Consider the following 17,559-nt stretch of genomic DNA (forward strand, 5'->3'; position numbering starts at 1 on the left):
AACTGCAACGTTACTTTATACACCCTATCAGGTGTGGAGACACGCATGTCCGCAGTTTCTACTTGTAGAAAGTCATCAGTTGCTTTCACCTCCAGATGCTCTTGAGGATTCCGGTGAACTATTGTGACCTCTGCAACGCTGTCTAGCAGTGCTAGTGCCCACTTCCTGAAATTTAAGAGGACCCTCTTCTTGAGTGGCATGTCGAACTGCAACTGCTGCCACCTTTTTCTGTTTAAATTGGGGTTTTTGCTGAGGAAGTTTCTCTTCCTTTTTAACAGAAACCTCCTGTCTCGGTTTCACATACTCTGTTCTTCGTTCTCATTGCCCACCTCTCTCTCTGCGTTTTTCCGATGAGTGCTGAAAGGAACGAGATGGCATGTATCAGTATATTGATATCTATCAGGCGTTTTTATATTATCTCTATTTCAGAGATTATATCTATTCTGTGGGGTCTCCGTACGTGGAGATACTCCCCCTTCTTTTTTAGGAGTTTGTTGTTTTTTATCCCAGCATTTTTTGTTACCCTCAGGAGCTTGCTTGGAAAAATCTTTATTAGATTTACCCTGAAACTGTAGTTTAGTTGATCTGGCTCCTAGACCATCTCAACCAATACTAGAATAGGTCCCAGCGTTAATCTTTGGCAGCTTGCGTTCTTGTTCCTGTTGAGGAGCACCCCGGAGCCGCATGCGCACTGCTAGCGCAACTGCTTCCCCTTTAAGATTACTTACAATAATTGAGGATACTGTGGCAAAATTGCCCATTAATTGCATCCCCAAGTCTAGGGCTGGGGAAAGCCCAGTATTCATCTTGAATTTGTTTCAACACTTCCAGCAAGTTGGGAAGTGTCAGTGTACCGTGTGCGGTAGTGTAGAGCGTGGCAAATACCGTACCCCATGTATTACAGTTATCCACTGTAGGGACCATCCCAAATGGCAAGCACATCGTTAAAATTCTATGTTTATCCTGAGGTTCCGTATGTGGAAATACTGCTTCCAGTGCGTTTATTTTTTGAGCTAGCCAAAATGGAGTTTCCTCTCGTTTGGCGGGTACTTTACCCATGATCGAATGAATAGTTGCAGGGTTAATACCTGGCACTACTGCATTTGGTTGCGCTGGAGCAGCACATGCTGGGTTTGTATTCAATGTATGCATTACAAACTGTACTAATCGTCTATATATTGCCGTCAGGTCGGTGTATAAGCAACAGACTTTTGCTACTGCTAAGTTTGCTACTGCGTGTAGGTGAGGTGTATAAGTGACCAATAAAGGCCAGGTAAGACCATCATTACTTAGAAGACCTAACCTAACTGGTAAAATCGTGTGGGGTAGGGCACCATCAAGCCAATTATTATGTTCTTGATAAGATAAAGGTATTTCTAAATATGCATATGCCCTGTATTATCCAGGTATGTTTGCAAGTGTATAGGGATGACATGTATTTGTGTTCCCATCAACTGCTGGAAATATGACCCAAGAATAGAAGTGTTCTGTTCTATAAACTGCATCTGCGTCAACAACAAATGTGACTGGCCCCCCGGGCCATTAGGCCATTTGCCAGTAAATGTGCAGTCAGGGGTTGTCTAATATCAACTGCAGTTGCTACCTGTTGCGGATTCGCCATATTAGATGGTAAATTTGTTCAGAGAAGGCACACCAAATAGGGATTTTCCTTTTAGAGTTCTGAGTATACAGTACTGAGGTATCATTGTATATAATGAGACAGAGATATTTAGGAAGGGCCGAAAATTAGAGCCTGACCAAACGTTGGCGGCGCCATGTTGCATTGGCTCTCCTTATTCTAAAGAGACTATTGAGTTTCGAGTGTCAGAATCGCCTGGGGGTTGGGAGACTGAGTCCGACCCTATATAACGATGTGTGTTTTCTATGAATGTCAGAGACTAAACTTATACCACCTTCACTGGCAACCTATCTTTCTGCAGCCTTGGAAGAAGCACAGAGTGAGCAAAAATGTCTTGTTTGAGAACATAGTGCTGGCCTAGACAAAAACAGTTAGATAGAAAAAAATAAAACAAGACCATAAAAATGGCTTCTGTAAAAATAATAATCTTTGCCACTCAAACTGTTCTTAAAGCATTGCAACACAGAAGCAGCATGAGTGTCGAAATAATAAAGCGAAGCTGAATAAAACATATCTAGGTTAAAGTGCACAGCGGTACAGCGGCTATAACTGAAATGGCCACACAACACTTTATTGCAATTATAAAAGCATTTTGGAGTGTGTTTTTTAAATTGCACTTCAAGCCAATGGTAATTGCACATTCTAAATGACCAAATCACATTTAGGAATTGCTTTGTACACCAAAATAGGAATTGTAAATATGTAACCCTTATTTACGATTTTCCTAAAGACCTTCGTATTTCACAAAAGGCCATTTTGCTTTTTTAACAACCTTAAATACTGATTCAGATCATTAAGAAATGCAAAAGGGCTCTATACATCTGGCCCTATGTCTCTACAAATATCACATTCATGCCAACCCTACTCATATGCCTCTTATGTACATATAAACTACATTACTCAAAAGGCTTTGAACCACGTCTGTATATACAGTCCACCAATCATGTCCATTTCATATCTTCAAAACAATAAGACACCATCTTGACTGCCTCTTGCTTTACATATTCTAAAGTCCAAACCTAACGAAGACACAGGATATTCTTATAACCAGGGAAGCCAAACCCAACTGGAAAACATGGCCCACTACCAATGAAATTCTTTCCATAAATGTAGGAGACCATCCGGTATCACCAATAACCTCCATCTCATGACATCTCATTCTTGCTCGGATCAGTTCCTGAAATCAAAATATCTGGCATGAACTGTGTTTCAAAAGAAAAATAATAAAGGTTAGGCAACAAATAACAACAACAACATACATTGTTGAATATGTCTCTTATCATCAATGCCACAGCTTATTGTTAAATAACTTATCTGCCCCCAAATGGATGGGATAATCCTCGCCTACGTTTCATCTATAGAATCTAAAATTCTGGTTGCAAATGCTAGAAAAGATTTTGTTCTATGGCAGGACCGGAGGCTCAGATTATGTTGGTTCAAAGTTGATTCACCTCAACAGAGGATGCATGTATAGTCGGTTTAGAATAAAATGCTTTAAACACAGTCATATGGTCAGTCAGCTGCACGTAAAATATCTTCCAACCTAGAACCCAACACAACAGCTTTTGAAGCCATGCACCCGAGCTGAATGAGCTCTATAACTGGAAGCATCAATACCAGCCCCTGTCTTGACCCAACAGGCCCAGAGAGCCAAGGTCGCATCAGGAACTGGCTTGTAGGATTTATGAAGCCCCAAAAGTAAAGATCCATAAGGATCAGCATAACAAGCCAGCGTGCATTTTTCATATGTTTTCAAAAACTTAACGGTACCTAATTTCTCATGATGGGGAAAAGCTGGATATTCAATACTCGTAGACGTGGTTTTTATTCATCGAGATGTAAGAAAATTATACACATTCAGGATAAAATAACTTACCTCCTAAAACCAAAGCTCTCACATCAGAAACTCGCCTACAGGAAGCTTGTCAAAGTAACATAGTCAATTTAGCCAAAGGTTGTTTCATGGATAGCCCCACATTCTCTGGTCAACTTTCAAAAAGGGGTAAAACAGTTCACATCCAACAACTGTCCATATCTTGGTTTTGGGGATTAGCAACTCTAATACCCTTGAGCAACTCTAATACCCTTGAGCAATTTGCTCTCCAAAGGATGCACACCAATCAATTTACCGTCTATGTACTTATGACCAGCATACAAGGCAGATCTGAAATTATTCACTGACCTGTAACATAATCCAGAAGAAGCACAATCGGAAAGGAAATTCAGAATAGGGTCTTCCAGAAGGGGGTCACCGAAATTAGCCTCGCTCGCTGCCATTAGACCTGAGCTGCATCACAAAAGGGAGAAATGCATAATTCACCCGGGGTGACCAATCCTAAAGAAACGCATCTGTGGCCAGTGCTGCTGGATCTGGCCTCCAGCTGTAGAAATTCTGCAATTGGCAGTTCAGTCTGGATGCAAGGCTGTCCACCCAATAAGGGCCCATAGTCCAAAGAATCAACCAAAAGACTCGAGGATGGAGTTTCTAGTCACAGTAATCCACCAGAAACCTGGAATTCCAATCCACCACAATGGTATTTCCCTACCACAGTGATCTTCTGATGGAGGCAGAAGTGCCGCCAAAAGTCCTTGGCAATGTCCACCAGAAAGCAGGATCTGGTGCCCCCAATCTGTTGATGTACCGGACTGCGGATACATTGTCCATCTGGAGGAAGGTTCAACAATTGCTCTTTTTGGGGAAAGGGATTTGATCACAAAGGATCCTGCAAGGAGTTCCAAGCATTTTATGTGCAGACTGAATTCTGGAAACCACTGACCTCCTTTTAGAAAAATCCCTGCACTTTTTGCTCCAGACCAAACAACTGGTGTTGGATTCAATGACAGTGTCTGGAACGGCTTTGCTGTTCCATGCCTCCATGTGTTGCAACCACCAGCTGAGTTCCGCTTTTGCCTGAAGAGAAAGTGGGATGACAGTCATAGGTCATACCTTGTTTAAGGTAGCAAATCTTCAATTTCTGAAGGGCCCTGTAATGCAGTGGGCCTGGGGAAATCACTGGAATGGAAGATGCTAACAGATCCACGATTCGAGCTAAGGATCTCAAAGATACCATATGTTTGCACAGAGCTGCTTCAGTACTCGCTTGTTAAATTTTATCTTCGAACTCGGAAGAAGTTGAGCCTTGATAGTTATTTGACCTGGAACCCCGGAAACTACATTCATTGAGCAGGTTCCATCACCAAATTTTTGAGATTGATGACACATCCCAACTGTTGAAGAAGGGATGTCATCCAGGATAGATGCATGAAGATCCTGTCCTTTTCATGGGCCAACAGAATCATGTTGTTGAGGTAAACAATCATTTGAATCTCCCTTTTCCCTCAACTTTTTGACCACAGGTTTTAGAAGTTTTGTGAAAATTCAAGGGGCAGAGGACAGCCCAAAGGCAAGGACCAGGTATTTGAACCACTGGTCCTGCAATTTGAAATTGAGAAAAGCACCTGTGAGGAGGGAATATAGGAACTGTGAGATAGGCATCCTTTAGATCTAGTTGGACCATCAAGTCCCTTCCAGGAGCAGGTCACGAAGGAGATGAATACCTTCCATCTTGAAATGGTGGGAAAACTCACATCCTGTTAGGAAAAAATGAGTGGAGAAGGGGGAATGAATTGAATCTGTGTCTAAGAGAGCTCTAGGCGATAACCTTGGACAGTGTCCAGAACCCAAGACCCGAGAAAATTGTGGCCCAGTTGCGAATAAAATGGTGAAGTCTGTACCCCCAAAGGAATGCCATAAAAAGGAATTACCTGTAGAATGGGAATTGAAGTAGGCCTGGCCGCTTCGGTTGACGCCTTTGTTATAATAGCTTCTGAAATCTCTGGATCTGAAGGGGAAGAAGCTGGCTTGGGAGCTGTCCTGCCAATACTCTCGGCAATGGAAACCAAACCCTCTCTGAGGACCTTGAGTGGCACTGCTGCCGGACAGTTATCTTTGGTTATGGCTGGCCGGCCCGAAAAAGGCAGTAGAAGAACTTTTTCTGAAATGTTTGAGCTTTGTCAAGAAAGTCGAATGTATCAACAAGCTTTTCAAAGTCTTTGATGAAACGTTCCCTAAAGAGTTTTCCTTCAGCTAGCGGCCCAGCTTCAGACATAGCCAATTCAACCAACTTGGGATCGATTTTCATAAGCACAAACTTGCGCCTCGTAGATGGCAGAGTACAGTTGGCATTGCCAAGCAAACTGCTTGTTGTGCCCACCCAGCTAATACGCTAGGATTCACTGGGATGCAAGTTTCTTGCGCTTAGGGCCAACTCCAGAATTTTTGCTAAGGACAAAGAGACTTCCAATAATATATTTTGTCAAGCTCGAGTGCCTTCATCAAAGCCTTTTTTGGGGTCACAGGCATATTTCTTCAAAAAGGTGATCATGCTTGGGTCGATGTCAGTGGTCTGAGTTGTCTTGTGAAGGAGATCTTGTCTGGGGCATTTTTCCCTGAGTCTAGAGCGTACCTCTTTATCAACACTTTCACAGAGGTGGGTTTGCATGTTTTATGCCACTGATGGGGACAGTCTTGAGGACCTGGGACGAATAATATTGTCCGGCTTAAAGGTGAAGGGAGTGTGGGGGAATAATTGGAAGGACCCTGGGCGGGGACTCGAAGATCATTTCTGCTTCTGGAAGGGTCTGCTATTGTCAGAGATAGGGGAGGAAGGATGTTCAGAGTCTGAGTCAGGCGAGGTGTCCTGCGTTTGACAGTGCAGGAGCGCTTTGGCACTATAAGTATGTTTCCCCAGGATTCTCTGTGACAGTTAAGTAAAAGCGTCAAGAGTGGGGCAATGGCAGTAGGGAACCCAGCCGGGAAGGGAATGCGAGGGCCCAGAGGTCTTGGGGTTGTGGGGAGGAGAGCTGAAGGATGTCCAGATTTCTCTTCAAGGCGTTTAGCAATAGGTTTTACAGCTGATGAGAGAACCTTATCCAAAGGATGTTGGAACTAGTGATGAATCACCTCCACAAGGCTATCATCAAAAAAGTAGCCTTCATCTTCACCAGGCCTGTAGGCTTCATAATCATGGGCAAGTGGCTCAGAATCTGACATCTTGTAGGTGTCCATGTTAAAAGGAGGAGTGAACCCTGAGACAGTCTAATATCAGTCTCTAATGTGGTCCCCAGAGGAAAGCAACAGATCGAACTCAGAAGGAGCAGGGATTAACACTCAACCCAATGGAGCAACACAGAGATTGTTGTAGCCCCGAATACTCTGCCTGTCAATGGGTCGATTGGGAGCAGAAAAGATTGGAAATATTTAAATCTATGCAGGGTATGCAAATTATCCCAGTGTTTTAGCCAAAAATATGCCAATTATATGCAAATCTGTCCAGCCCATGTTGTTACAGCCCAGGGAAGACCACGAAGAGGAGAGCCTCGCAGAGCGCGTATGAAGCACATTGGCAAAATTGAAGAGGACTTTGTGCGAGTAGCCCAATTGGCTAGTCATGCTCTCTATGCTCCCAGACGGGACTGCCACCCAAGCAGCCCACTGAAATATCTATAAATTGGAGAAGGTGAGGAGGGAAAGTGATCGATGCTTGAGGGGAAAGAAGCAAGGCACCAAGTGACGGTAAAAGCGGTGTCTTACCTTTTTGAAGATATACAATGGCCCTGATTGGTTGACTGTAGATGGGGGAGTGGTTCAAAGCCTTTTGGGTTATGTAGTTTATATGTATATTTTTCTTTAGTTTTCATTGCCTCCTGTTTTGGAATAGTAAAGAGAGAGAAAACGTAATCTGAGCCTTCAGTCTGCTACAGAATCTCAATGTCCCAGAAAAGCTGCACATAAAGGAGCAAGAAAACATTGCTTCCCTACAACGCACTTCCAGCATTCACTGGTAAGAGGGCAGAGAGTGGGTGGGGAAGGAGAGAGGCTTTCAGTCCTGTCATTTTGTACTCTGCCGTTTGTAACTTGCTCCAGTGCCGTCCTCGTTCTGCTATGTAGGGGCTTGTCTTTTCTTGTCTTCTCTGCTCCTTGTTCTCTCTGTGTGGCCCTCTGCTTTGAGATGTGGCCCCTTGCACCCTGTACCTCACTGCATGGTAATAAAGGATATGTGACAAGTTCCATGCTGTGCTAATGGCATGAAAGCCAGTTTTCAGAGGGTCTACACTTCCCAGCTGTCTCTCTAACACTGCGGGTGAAGCAGCTAGGCCATGAACTTCAGTTTCACTTAAACTGCCTGCCCCTGATAAACTAGTGCATTGGACACTGGTAAATATTTGGAATGCAAGTACAGAGGCAGGGCCACTGTATTTATTTAGTGCTGGAGCCGAGTACTGTCCCTTCAACCTCATTGCTTCTGCACTGATTAAAACGAATATGCACTTGATGCACAGTTCCTAATGTGTTTGTCTTCCTCTCAACTGAAAAGAAATGCTATGCTCAGACCCTGGGCCCTTTCAACATTGGATTGTAGTAGCTGATTAAGAGCTGGGCTAGCCATGGGATGTTAAGAGCCATTCTATGGTTTGTGAGAGCACATACTAGTAAGTTAACATCTCTTAAGTGCAGGTCGAAGTACCTGGCACAGCTCATCACTTATTCTTCAAGATGCAGAACAGAGCACTTACAGGAAGAGGAATATAGACCAGCTATGTATATGATCTTTGTGTGCAGATGTTGCCTTGCATACACTATAATATAACCACATTACACCTGCCCAGGAGTGTAGGGGACATTGATGTAACTTCCCCATTAGAAGTACGGAAACCATGGTTAGAATTGTGGACATGGTCTAGGTGAAGCACAGTACCTCTGCTACGTGATCTTGGTGCCCCACAAACAGTTGATAAGCTCTGCCAAGAAGCGCAGTTATTCTCATCCACACAACGTTTATCAGAACATCTCATAAGTATTTCTGAAGCTGGAGAGCTATGAGTTGGCCTCAGGAAGGAGAAAACCTTTCTTCCTACAAGTTCATATTCCGACACAGTCTGCCCCAAAGGCAAAGCAAGAAATGTAGTCACTTATCAGCCTGAAGCTGCCTTTAGGCACTATTTCTCTGCATATGAAAATCTGCCACAGGCAGACTGTCTGATAAGTGGGTGCACTGCACAATGACACATCTTCACACATGCTGCCTAACTAGCCAGTACAACATTTGCATATACCTGTGCATCACCATTACTGTATAATTGTTCTGACATTTAAAATATGTATTGCCTGGTATGTTGCACTCATTGCATTCCAGGCTCTTTCAGTGTAGACCTATCTTAGTGATTGTTGGGATGAAAAGTCTTCTCCATGGTGAGAACATTGTACCCCTTCCCTGTCTGGAGTGCCCAACTGTGGTGCCTAGATCCTTAATGCTGGTTTTTCTTTTGTGTGTCACATGTGAACACGGATTATGGGTGTGCACCATGACCTAGGCATGTATCATGGATTGTGGCCTTGTTGGACCAGGAAGGGCTCCCAAAGCGCCACCCTCATAGTGGTGGAAAGCTACAGCTTTCATCAGAAGTTAAACAACGTAGGCCTCGAAAAATCATAAAAATTGTACTAGACCTGCAAGTCAAATAACTAAAATAATCTACTCAACCTAACTGTAATGTACTTGACCCTTAAACGGGTCTCAAATTGCATGATCCTAGACAAATAGTTTACAGAGTCAGCCTTTTCAACATTCTCACATATGACTGCACCTTCAAATATATGAGCTCAGCATTTCTACAGTACAAAAAACATATTTTGTTTGATTAAGTAGACTAAAGTTTTCTCTATGTATCACAAGAATCTAGCCCACATATAGGGAACACATGACCCATGACTTGCTTTTAGTTTACTTACAGATTGCCATCAGGGTGGGAGTGTTTCTCAGTTTGTTTAAACACTCACTTTTAATAAATATATTACTAACCCATGATGTGGTAGCATATGCAATTTAGACACAGTCAATTTCCAAGTTTGTCCAAAAACCTTTCCACTAACTTGCAGCTTTACTGATAAAACTTTATAATGTATTAGAAATCTGTGAAAAGTGGGTTTTAGAAAACATATCCTTTGTACATCAACACATAAAGTATTCTGATTTGTTTTCATCTCATTCAAATATTTTTTTCATCACACAAGTACAAAAAATGGATGGGCTTTCACAACTACTGAAATACATTTTGAAATGTTTGTACATTGGCTTAGTTATTTAAATGTTGTGTGAACAACCTGACACCCTATAGCCTTTTATTTCACACTCTAATCAGCAGGTCAGTCAGTTCACCTTACAAAATCCTGGAACTCTGATTAATTGTAAGACAAACTGACTTTTGACCTCTGTCTGTGAACACAGAGCAAATGAGACAAGAACAAGATTTAAAGGTGTCTTTTATTGCTCCTCCACTTTCCGACTGAACAGGACACCTGTTCTCTGTCAACTTGCCAGAAGGGGAGAGTAAGTCCTAAAAATGGCTTGTCCTGCTAAAAAAATTACTTGCCGTAGCAAATGTTTGAATAGATATTTCGAGCCCTGCAACACAAGCGCAATGGTGGCAGAATATCTTGTAATGATCGACAGTAGTGAACAGGACTGTTTTTCCCTGTGTCACTGGAGCAAGACCTACAGGCTCACTCACGTTTTAAAAGTTCTGCTGCTGTGTGTTTAACTCACCCCTAGCCTACATCAGGTTGATGTGGATGTGTGTGCGTGATGAAAACGTGCTGAGTGAATGTCAACTCCCAAGAAGCACACTACATGAAAGTGTGAGGTATGCTACAGTACCCTCGTGCAGGCATAGTGCAGAAAGACTGCAGCACTGAACAGTGTGCACAGACTGAATACGTGTGATGCACCTGGGGGTGCTCAGGAGTGGGCGCCTCACAGGGAAAAAGCCAGGAGGGGTTCCATAGCGGTATGAGTACAGCGCCTTGAGACCCTAACGGGTGAGTAGTGCGCTATACAAGTGCTAATTTTTTTTGTACATGCATGTGAGTATGTTTGTCATAGCATAATGGATGAGGATAGCAGTGCTGGACACTGAGTGTAGAAGTGCCTGCACTGGTACATTACATGGAAGTCTTTTGGTTATATTTAGGGAGGCCCAGGCCTGCCTGGTGAAAACATGAGGAGCAGAGGAATCCCCCAGACAGAGTTTGTGTATTGCTGCATTCCTGTAAGCTGTGCTGGACAAGCACTGGATGAGGGGAGAGCCAGGCCCTCCCTGTGCATTTCCAGGGGCTCTTTGAATAAGTGACATCACAAGGAAGAGGCCTGAGCACATCTCAGAAGAGAGAGATGGGGTTGATAAGGGAATCATAAAAAGTAGGACCAAGATTAATCTTTCGAAGGGTATATGACTGTGGCTGACATCCAGGTATGAACTCTGGTCACTCCCATGAATCTTGTTGTGGGTTAATCCTGGGTTGGAGTCCTGCCTGCTGTGACAGACATTCCTCAGGAGGAACAAAAAAGGGAAAAATGTTAATTTCAGAGAAGGAGAGCTCCAATATTAAAACTTCAAAGAGACAACACTAAATTACACTCTGTGTGTGGAAAATAACTACAGGTAGGGAGGTTTGAGCCCACAAACATTGTCATCTGCTGAGCAGCTAGCTGTGCTGTGTGAGAAGGGAAAGCTCAGCACAACTTCTGCCTGTGGCTAGTACTAGGGGTCCAGCCTGCTTGTCTCCCTGCTAGGTGAGGGGACATCACCCAGGGAATCCAAGATCACCTTTCCTGGAACCTGGAGCATCAGTGCCCAGCTGCTACTGATGTGCCCATGCGAGAGAGAGGAAAGCATTGGAGGAAGTGAGATCCAGAGGTGAGTCCAGACATAGGGGTTCCCAAACAAGGTGAGCAGAGCTGTGCACACCTTGTTTGGGCATTACCCCTGTGCTGCGTAGGGAAATCACAACTCCATGTGCCAGGAGGGGCACGTCACACCAGATTATCATGGAACTGCTGTGACTAAGATGCAGCACTGCTGACCCCAACCTCTATCATGCAAGGGAAGATAAACTGTACACTGAGATCGGGTTCCTGACTCCTAAGACCAAGATCTTTCATAACTTTTCAGAGATGAATTCTAAACTACGGTTGTTTTAATGCTGCTTTATGGCTAAGGCATACTCAAGTCATAAAGTAGCAAGCTGCTTATCCTGGTACCCTGGGGTTGTAGTCTTGGTTTACCTGCTTAACCATATGAGACAGATCAGTTCATTTGTGCTTATTTTTCCATATCGGTCAAAATTTAGAGTGCTTAAAAGTTTACTGATGGTTATTTTGAAGCATTATATAAACAACAGTACTGTACGAAAATCAATTGTAAGTTATGATTTAAAAAGCAGGCGTGTTATTGTCTTCATGAGCGCTAGAAGACACAGTGCAGTACTTTTAGTACAAGATCCATCTGTGTGAGTTGCCACATCCATGTTTTTTGGCTTGTGTTTTTCTTACTGCTCAGCCTCCGTTGCTCTGTGTAATAAAGAGTCCCTTCTTCCTCTCTGTAACATGGAGTTGGCATGCAAATTTCAGAGGCGACTACAAGGTGTTGGATGTAAGTAACTAGCACTCTGTAGGTTAGTGTAGTAGTTCTGAGCCTTCCAACACGAGTCAGATATGTGTAACTTATAATGAGTGTGGAGAAGGATAATTTGTTCCAATTGATCTGGCAAAGGGTACTCCAGCTATGCCTTCTTTAGTATAGTATTAGACACAGATAGGAGTGAAGTAACATTAGTAACAATTAACATGATTAAATTGTTTGTATTGTTCTGCTCAGCCTCTGTTGCTCTTTGTAACAATGATTCCCTTCTTCCACTTTGTAACATAGGTTGGCATACCAATTTCACAATTCACTACAAGGTGTCTGGTGTAACTGTAGGTTAGTGTAGTAGTTCGGAACCTTCCTACACCAGTCACGCATGTGTATTCTATAATGTGAGTATAAAAGGGTAATCTTTCCCTTGCAGAAACTGTTAATTCGTACTTCTGCATTTTTTTTTAACTAAGTGAACCTGGTAGTGGCTAACACTATATACTCAAATGCATTTATATAATTGTCCCTGAAACACTAAAGTGTGAAAAAATGAATTCAATTATCTAATTATTTTTGAGTTATGGAAATGATAAACCCAGCCTGAATGATGTTTTAAAGTGTTTTCCACCACCTTTCTATATTTTTGTGGTTCCCTTCTTGGCACATTAGTGCACCTTTTTTTATGAGACCCTAACTGTGATGGTATAAATGATGCTAGGACTCCGAGGTGGAGAGGGCTGGTTTAGTTGCCAAGGAGGGTGGCTAAAGATTTATTTATTTTATCTAATTATTTTACAGTTTTATAGAGCACTGAGAACCAAGAGGCACAATAGGTATGATGGGGCTTTACGTGGTACCCCAGTAATGTCATAGTCCTACAGAGAACACAAACCAGATGGTCAATACAACAAATCAGGAGATGGAACTAGACATATCATAACTTGATAGAGGGGAAGGACGCTCTGGAATGAGACAAAGAAATACGCTCTTGCAGGTTTCGGTATACTGTGGAGAGTCGGGCCTTCTGACAAGTGACTGCTTCTTCAGACTCAAGAACAAGCCTCACCCTCAAGACTTTTTTTCAGCCTGTCAAAAGCAGCTGACAGAGACAAACAATCAATTGTATTCATTCTAGAGTAGCCTTGCTATATGTAACCGGCTCACCCTGATGACTTGATCGACCCTCTAGAAATCTAGAGCAAACAAATCAACTAAGAGAAGGTTCAAGACAAATCTGACATACTTACATCAGGCTTTGTCCACCAACTCTCCTTTGTCTCTTGCAAATATTTTAACACTTTCGACATCATATGGGGTCCCACTTAGAATATTCAAGAACCTGGAGTTCATATCAGACATACACTTCGGGTTTGTCCCATCTGACTGAGTTTTGCTCAAGAAATTGTTTCAAGTCAGAATATAACTTTTTTGACTAAGTCAAGCCATTTTATCATATGCAACAGCATTCATTCGTAGGCGACTTTGCAACATGGTTGAGCTTTATTTGAATTACCCTGTACCCTAACATTGGACTTTCATTTTCTTTTGATGTTGTTGGTGTCATTTTTCCTTATTGTGAAATCTTTGGCCACTTTTGTGGCTACATTAATTTTTGTGACTTGTTTTAATACATTTAGGTCCTCTTTGCAAGTGCCTTTTGTAGTCTCAGTGGGGGCAGTAACAGTAATTCCATGGTAGAGGAAATAACAGGGATTATTGTAGGGAATTCATTAATAAGGCCCTTTGTCTCTTCTCAATTAAACGTGGCTTCAGTCTTTACAAACAGTATTTCTTTAATGGATTGATTTTTCTGGTAAGTTTCTTCAACTAACCAACAAACCCATGTCTCTGTGGATTGCCTTGCTGCTAAAGTAAGTCTTGTTTCCATTAGGGAAAAGTGATCTGGTCTTCAGTACCAGCATTATGGGATCTCACTCAATGATCACATCAAGGTCTCCATAGCCTTTCCGCCCAGTCCCCGCCACCATCACAATATGTACTTGTTTGTTTTTGGAGTCTGATCTCGGCTCCAATGCTGGTTCTTGCACTTGAACACATTGCGTGATCTTGAGCAAATGACTTTGCCACTCTACCTAAGCTTCCTTGTCCACCACAAAGGGGATAACCAATGCTGTTATTCAGCACCTCAAGGGCAGATATGCTTCCTTTTTTCTTTGCTCCTGAAGAAAAAGTCCCCCATGGTAAAAAACTTTACAAAGTGCCAATGCAGCATCATTTTGCTAGATAAGTGCATGATGGTAAGGATAAAAGGCATCCTCTCATATTCTCTTTCCTGGTTGCAAAACCCTTAACCTTCACACACCAGCAGTGAGCGTCTCTATCTCTGTTCAACTTTTAATTGCATTCTCATGTACGTCTTCCCTTCATGAAGTTAGTTAGAATTGAGACTTCTGTTTTTTTTATTTGGGATCTGTTTCTTTTGCCTCAGTCCCTAGTTGTTTATTCAGTATTTAGTTTTGTTCATTTTCTTTGACTTAATAGTAGGTTAGTTCTTGGGCAATGTTTTGCAGGGAATGAGCAATGACAGAATTGGCTGTGGAAGGAGGCTTCACCCAGAGTCTCCTTTGGGTAGCCATCTATTGTAGTTATGGTTTGGCTTGCCAGCACATCTGTCACAAGACAACTATATGAGCATCACTAGAGAGGGGCTTTGGCTCCACCCACTTGTTGAGAGCCAGGAGTACATGTTTTGATTGGGAAGAAGATGTATGCTTCCAGAAAAAAGTGCTTGCCCTCCATGTAGCTCTGATCATTCTCTTTATTTATCCAGCTGGCTGAGCTTGAACTTCCAGGGGCACATGCGTCATTGAAATGCTGCAAAAGCGTCTTAGATAACTAGGTAATTCATCTTATTTGTCTTTCTCTGCCAGCAGCACAGATTGTAGGACGTCAGTCATTAACCTACATGGATTTTTATGTCTGGCTTGACAGTGCAACTGTCAAATCTTAACCTATACAATTATTATACCGTTCTTTGATTCCACACAAATACTTGTTCATTGCCATGCTATTTACTTGAAATGCTTAACATTACCATGCAACATTCCATCAAAGCTAGACCTATTGGCATTGTAAAGGCTTGTTTTTATAGACTTGTCCCACATCTAGGTAGCTTCTCCCAAAGGCCTTATTCAGCTGGTGATGATGTCAAATATCTCACTTTTTGATGCCCACAGCTAGCTGCCTGACAGGACACCTCGTGCAACCTGTCAGAGTCTCCATGCTTCACTATTAAAGCCATCTATGAGCTGTGAAAGAGATGTCTGTGTCTGGTTGGTAGAGAGAAACTGCAGCACAGGAGGGTCCTACACAATGGAGCTCCACATATAATGTCACCTTTATTAATGCTAATTGGGAATGTGGAGACCTATAGTTAAACAACCAGGAATGAGTAAATGAAAGCCATGTTGGGGGAATAATCCTGGAATATGCTGTTGGTGTTTGTCTTTTATAAAACCTCCTTAAAGGTTGACACATATTGTTAGATCAAGGACAGAGGCACAGGGGAAAGCATTATTTGCCCAAGATATAACAGTTTGGTAAAGTTGGGGCCTCAAGATTGTTATGCAGTTACTGATATTTCCAAAGTTTATTACTTTATAATCATATAACATTTCATTGAATAACACAGCAAGTAGACACTGTCTATACAACCTCCGCTCCTCATCCCAGGTAAAAACCAATGCAGGTTTTTTTTTTAAACCACAGCCTTACCAACCGGTTAGGTTTGGAATAATCGTAAATATACTCAATCTTCATCATAAATTGAGAACAGAGGAATAAGCTCAAAACACGCAATTTACCCAAAATGGAGAGGCCAGGATTAAAAAACATATTTCCTGTTTCTGCAGTTCCCAACCAGCCTACTAGACCACCACTGTGGTGGCACTAGTTCCTATGGCAAGACCCAGGGGTTTCCTTTCTAGTGAAATGCCACTTCTTTATGTGGTCTGTCCAAGTTTATTATTCATTGTTTATTTCCATCATCTTTTGGTAAAGTAGTAAAGCCAGGATTAGATGTTAAGCTAGTGGTGGTATCTGCTCATTTCAGTAAATTGCCCACTTTGTTAGGGGGTTCTGTCAATGTGTTTTTATACCACTCGCTACCTACATTGTGCCTTTTCTACGTCCCAATAGTTCCAGTTCATTGGGAAAATGGCAGAAATTGAGTGTGAAACTTTTTCTTATGTTCCTGGGACAGTATATGGTTATTTGGCAATATCCATGGTGGATATGTTGTTTATCATTGGTATTTCAAGTTTGAAGACTGTTTAATTTCATTTGTATGATTGAATTATTCATTTTGTATTTTCAAAGGTGCCAATAATGTGGAGTCAAGGCTGACTCCAGGAGGCGGTAAAGGAGCTGACCTCAACTAGACTATGACACAGTAATCATAATGAATAAGCTCAATATCATCCAGAGTGATATATTTTATTAAGTCCTGATTTAGCTGAAGGAACTATGGAATTAGACCTTAAATTTATGCTCAGCAACTCACAATCCTACCAGCTCCCCAGCAAACATCTTCTGATGTGTCTGTACACACAGAGTCTCCACACACACAATGTGTTCTGCGAAATATTAATGGGAAGGTTGGCCATTCCATGCTTCTTTTTTTTGCTTGCATACCCTTTCCTCCTTAAAGCAGCTGAAACAATATGTTAGCCAAAACACTAGCAAAAGCCTGTCTCAGACTGCCTCTGACAAGGCAGATATGGTCTGTGGTATACACTCAGGTGAATATAAATTCTGTAGAGGCTCCGGAACCTGCAGCAATGTTAAATGCACTGAAAGAGTGTCATAGATTTCTTAAAACATTGTCTAAGTGTGCAGCAGAAATGTCTAGCTATATATCTTAGAAACATTTAGTGTATGCCTTGTCATGTATACTGATTATTCTTCCTTATTGTTGTTTTGCTAGTCTGCTGGGAATGAGAGTGAACAATGTCTACGACATAGACAATAAAACCTACCTCATTCGCCTTCAAAAGTAAGTAATATTTTCGTTTTACTTTTTAATGAGATATATATATTTATTTAGCTGTATTTTATTTTACTACTCCTGTGAGTATTTTCTTGGGATATTACAAGGCTTGATTTTAGGATTGTGGTGGGTGAATATCTACACTTAGCACCTTGGATTTCCTTAGGGACCAAGTCGGTTTGTTTCTACCTGAATTTGCTCTGAACACCTCTTTCCCATGCTTAGTTCAGCAAAGAAGGTGCGGTTTATTATGTGGCCATTTATAGGGAGGGTTGGTTGCACAAGAAAGTCAGTCAGAAAAAAGAACCTTAGAGTTAAGGCAGGTGATGGAACCCAAAGCACTATCGGGGTTACTTGGGATTGGCTGAAACCCTCAAACCTACAACTTCAATTTTACCTAGCCATTTGCAGACTCTACTATACGCTAGTATGGCTTTAA

The 17,559-nt window shown here is 42.1% G+C and overlaps 1 protein-coding gene across 1 annotated transcript in view; it reads left to right on the forward strand.

Annotated features, from left to right (window-relative positions):
• NEMF (nuclear export mediator factor) overlaps positions 1 to 17,559 on the forward strand; it is a 273,128-nt gene that overhangs the window by 25,811 nt on the left and 229,758 nt on the right. Inside the window, exon 2 of the mRNA XM_069208695.1 lies at positions 17,058 to 17,126. Within this exon, the coding sequence (XP_069064796.1) occupies positions 17,058 to 17,126 (69 nt within the window). The remainder of the gene's footprint in view (positions 1 to 17,057; positions 17,127 to 17,559) is intronic.

This window comes from Pleurodeles waltl, chromosome 9 (genome assembly GCF_031143425.1).
Source record: "Pleurodeles waltl isolate 20211129_DDA chromosome 9, aPleWal1.hap1.20221129, whole genome shotgun sequence".
In the NCBI taxonomy this organism is placed as follows: domain Eukaryota; kingdom Metazoa; phylum Chordata; class Amphibia; order Caudata; family Salamandridae; genus Pleurodeles; species Pleurodeles waltl.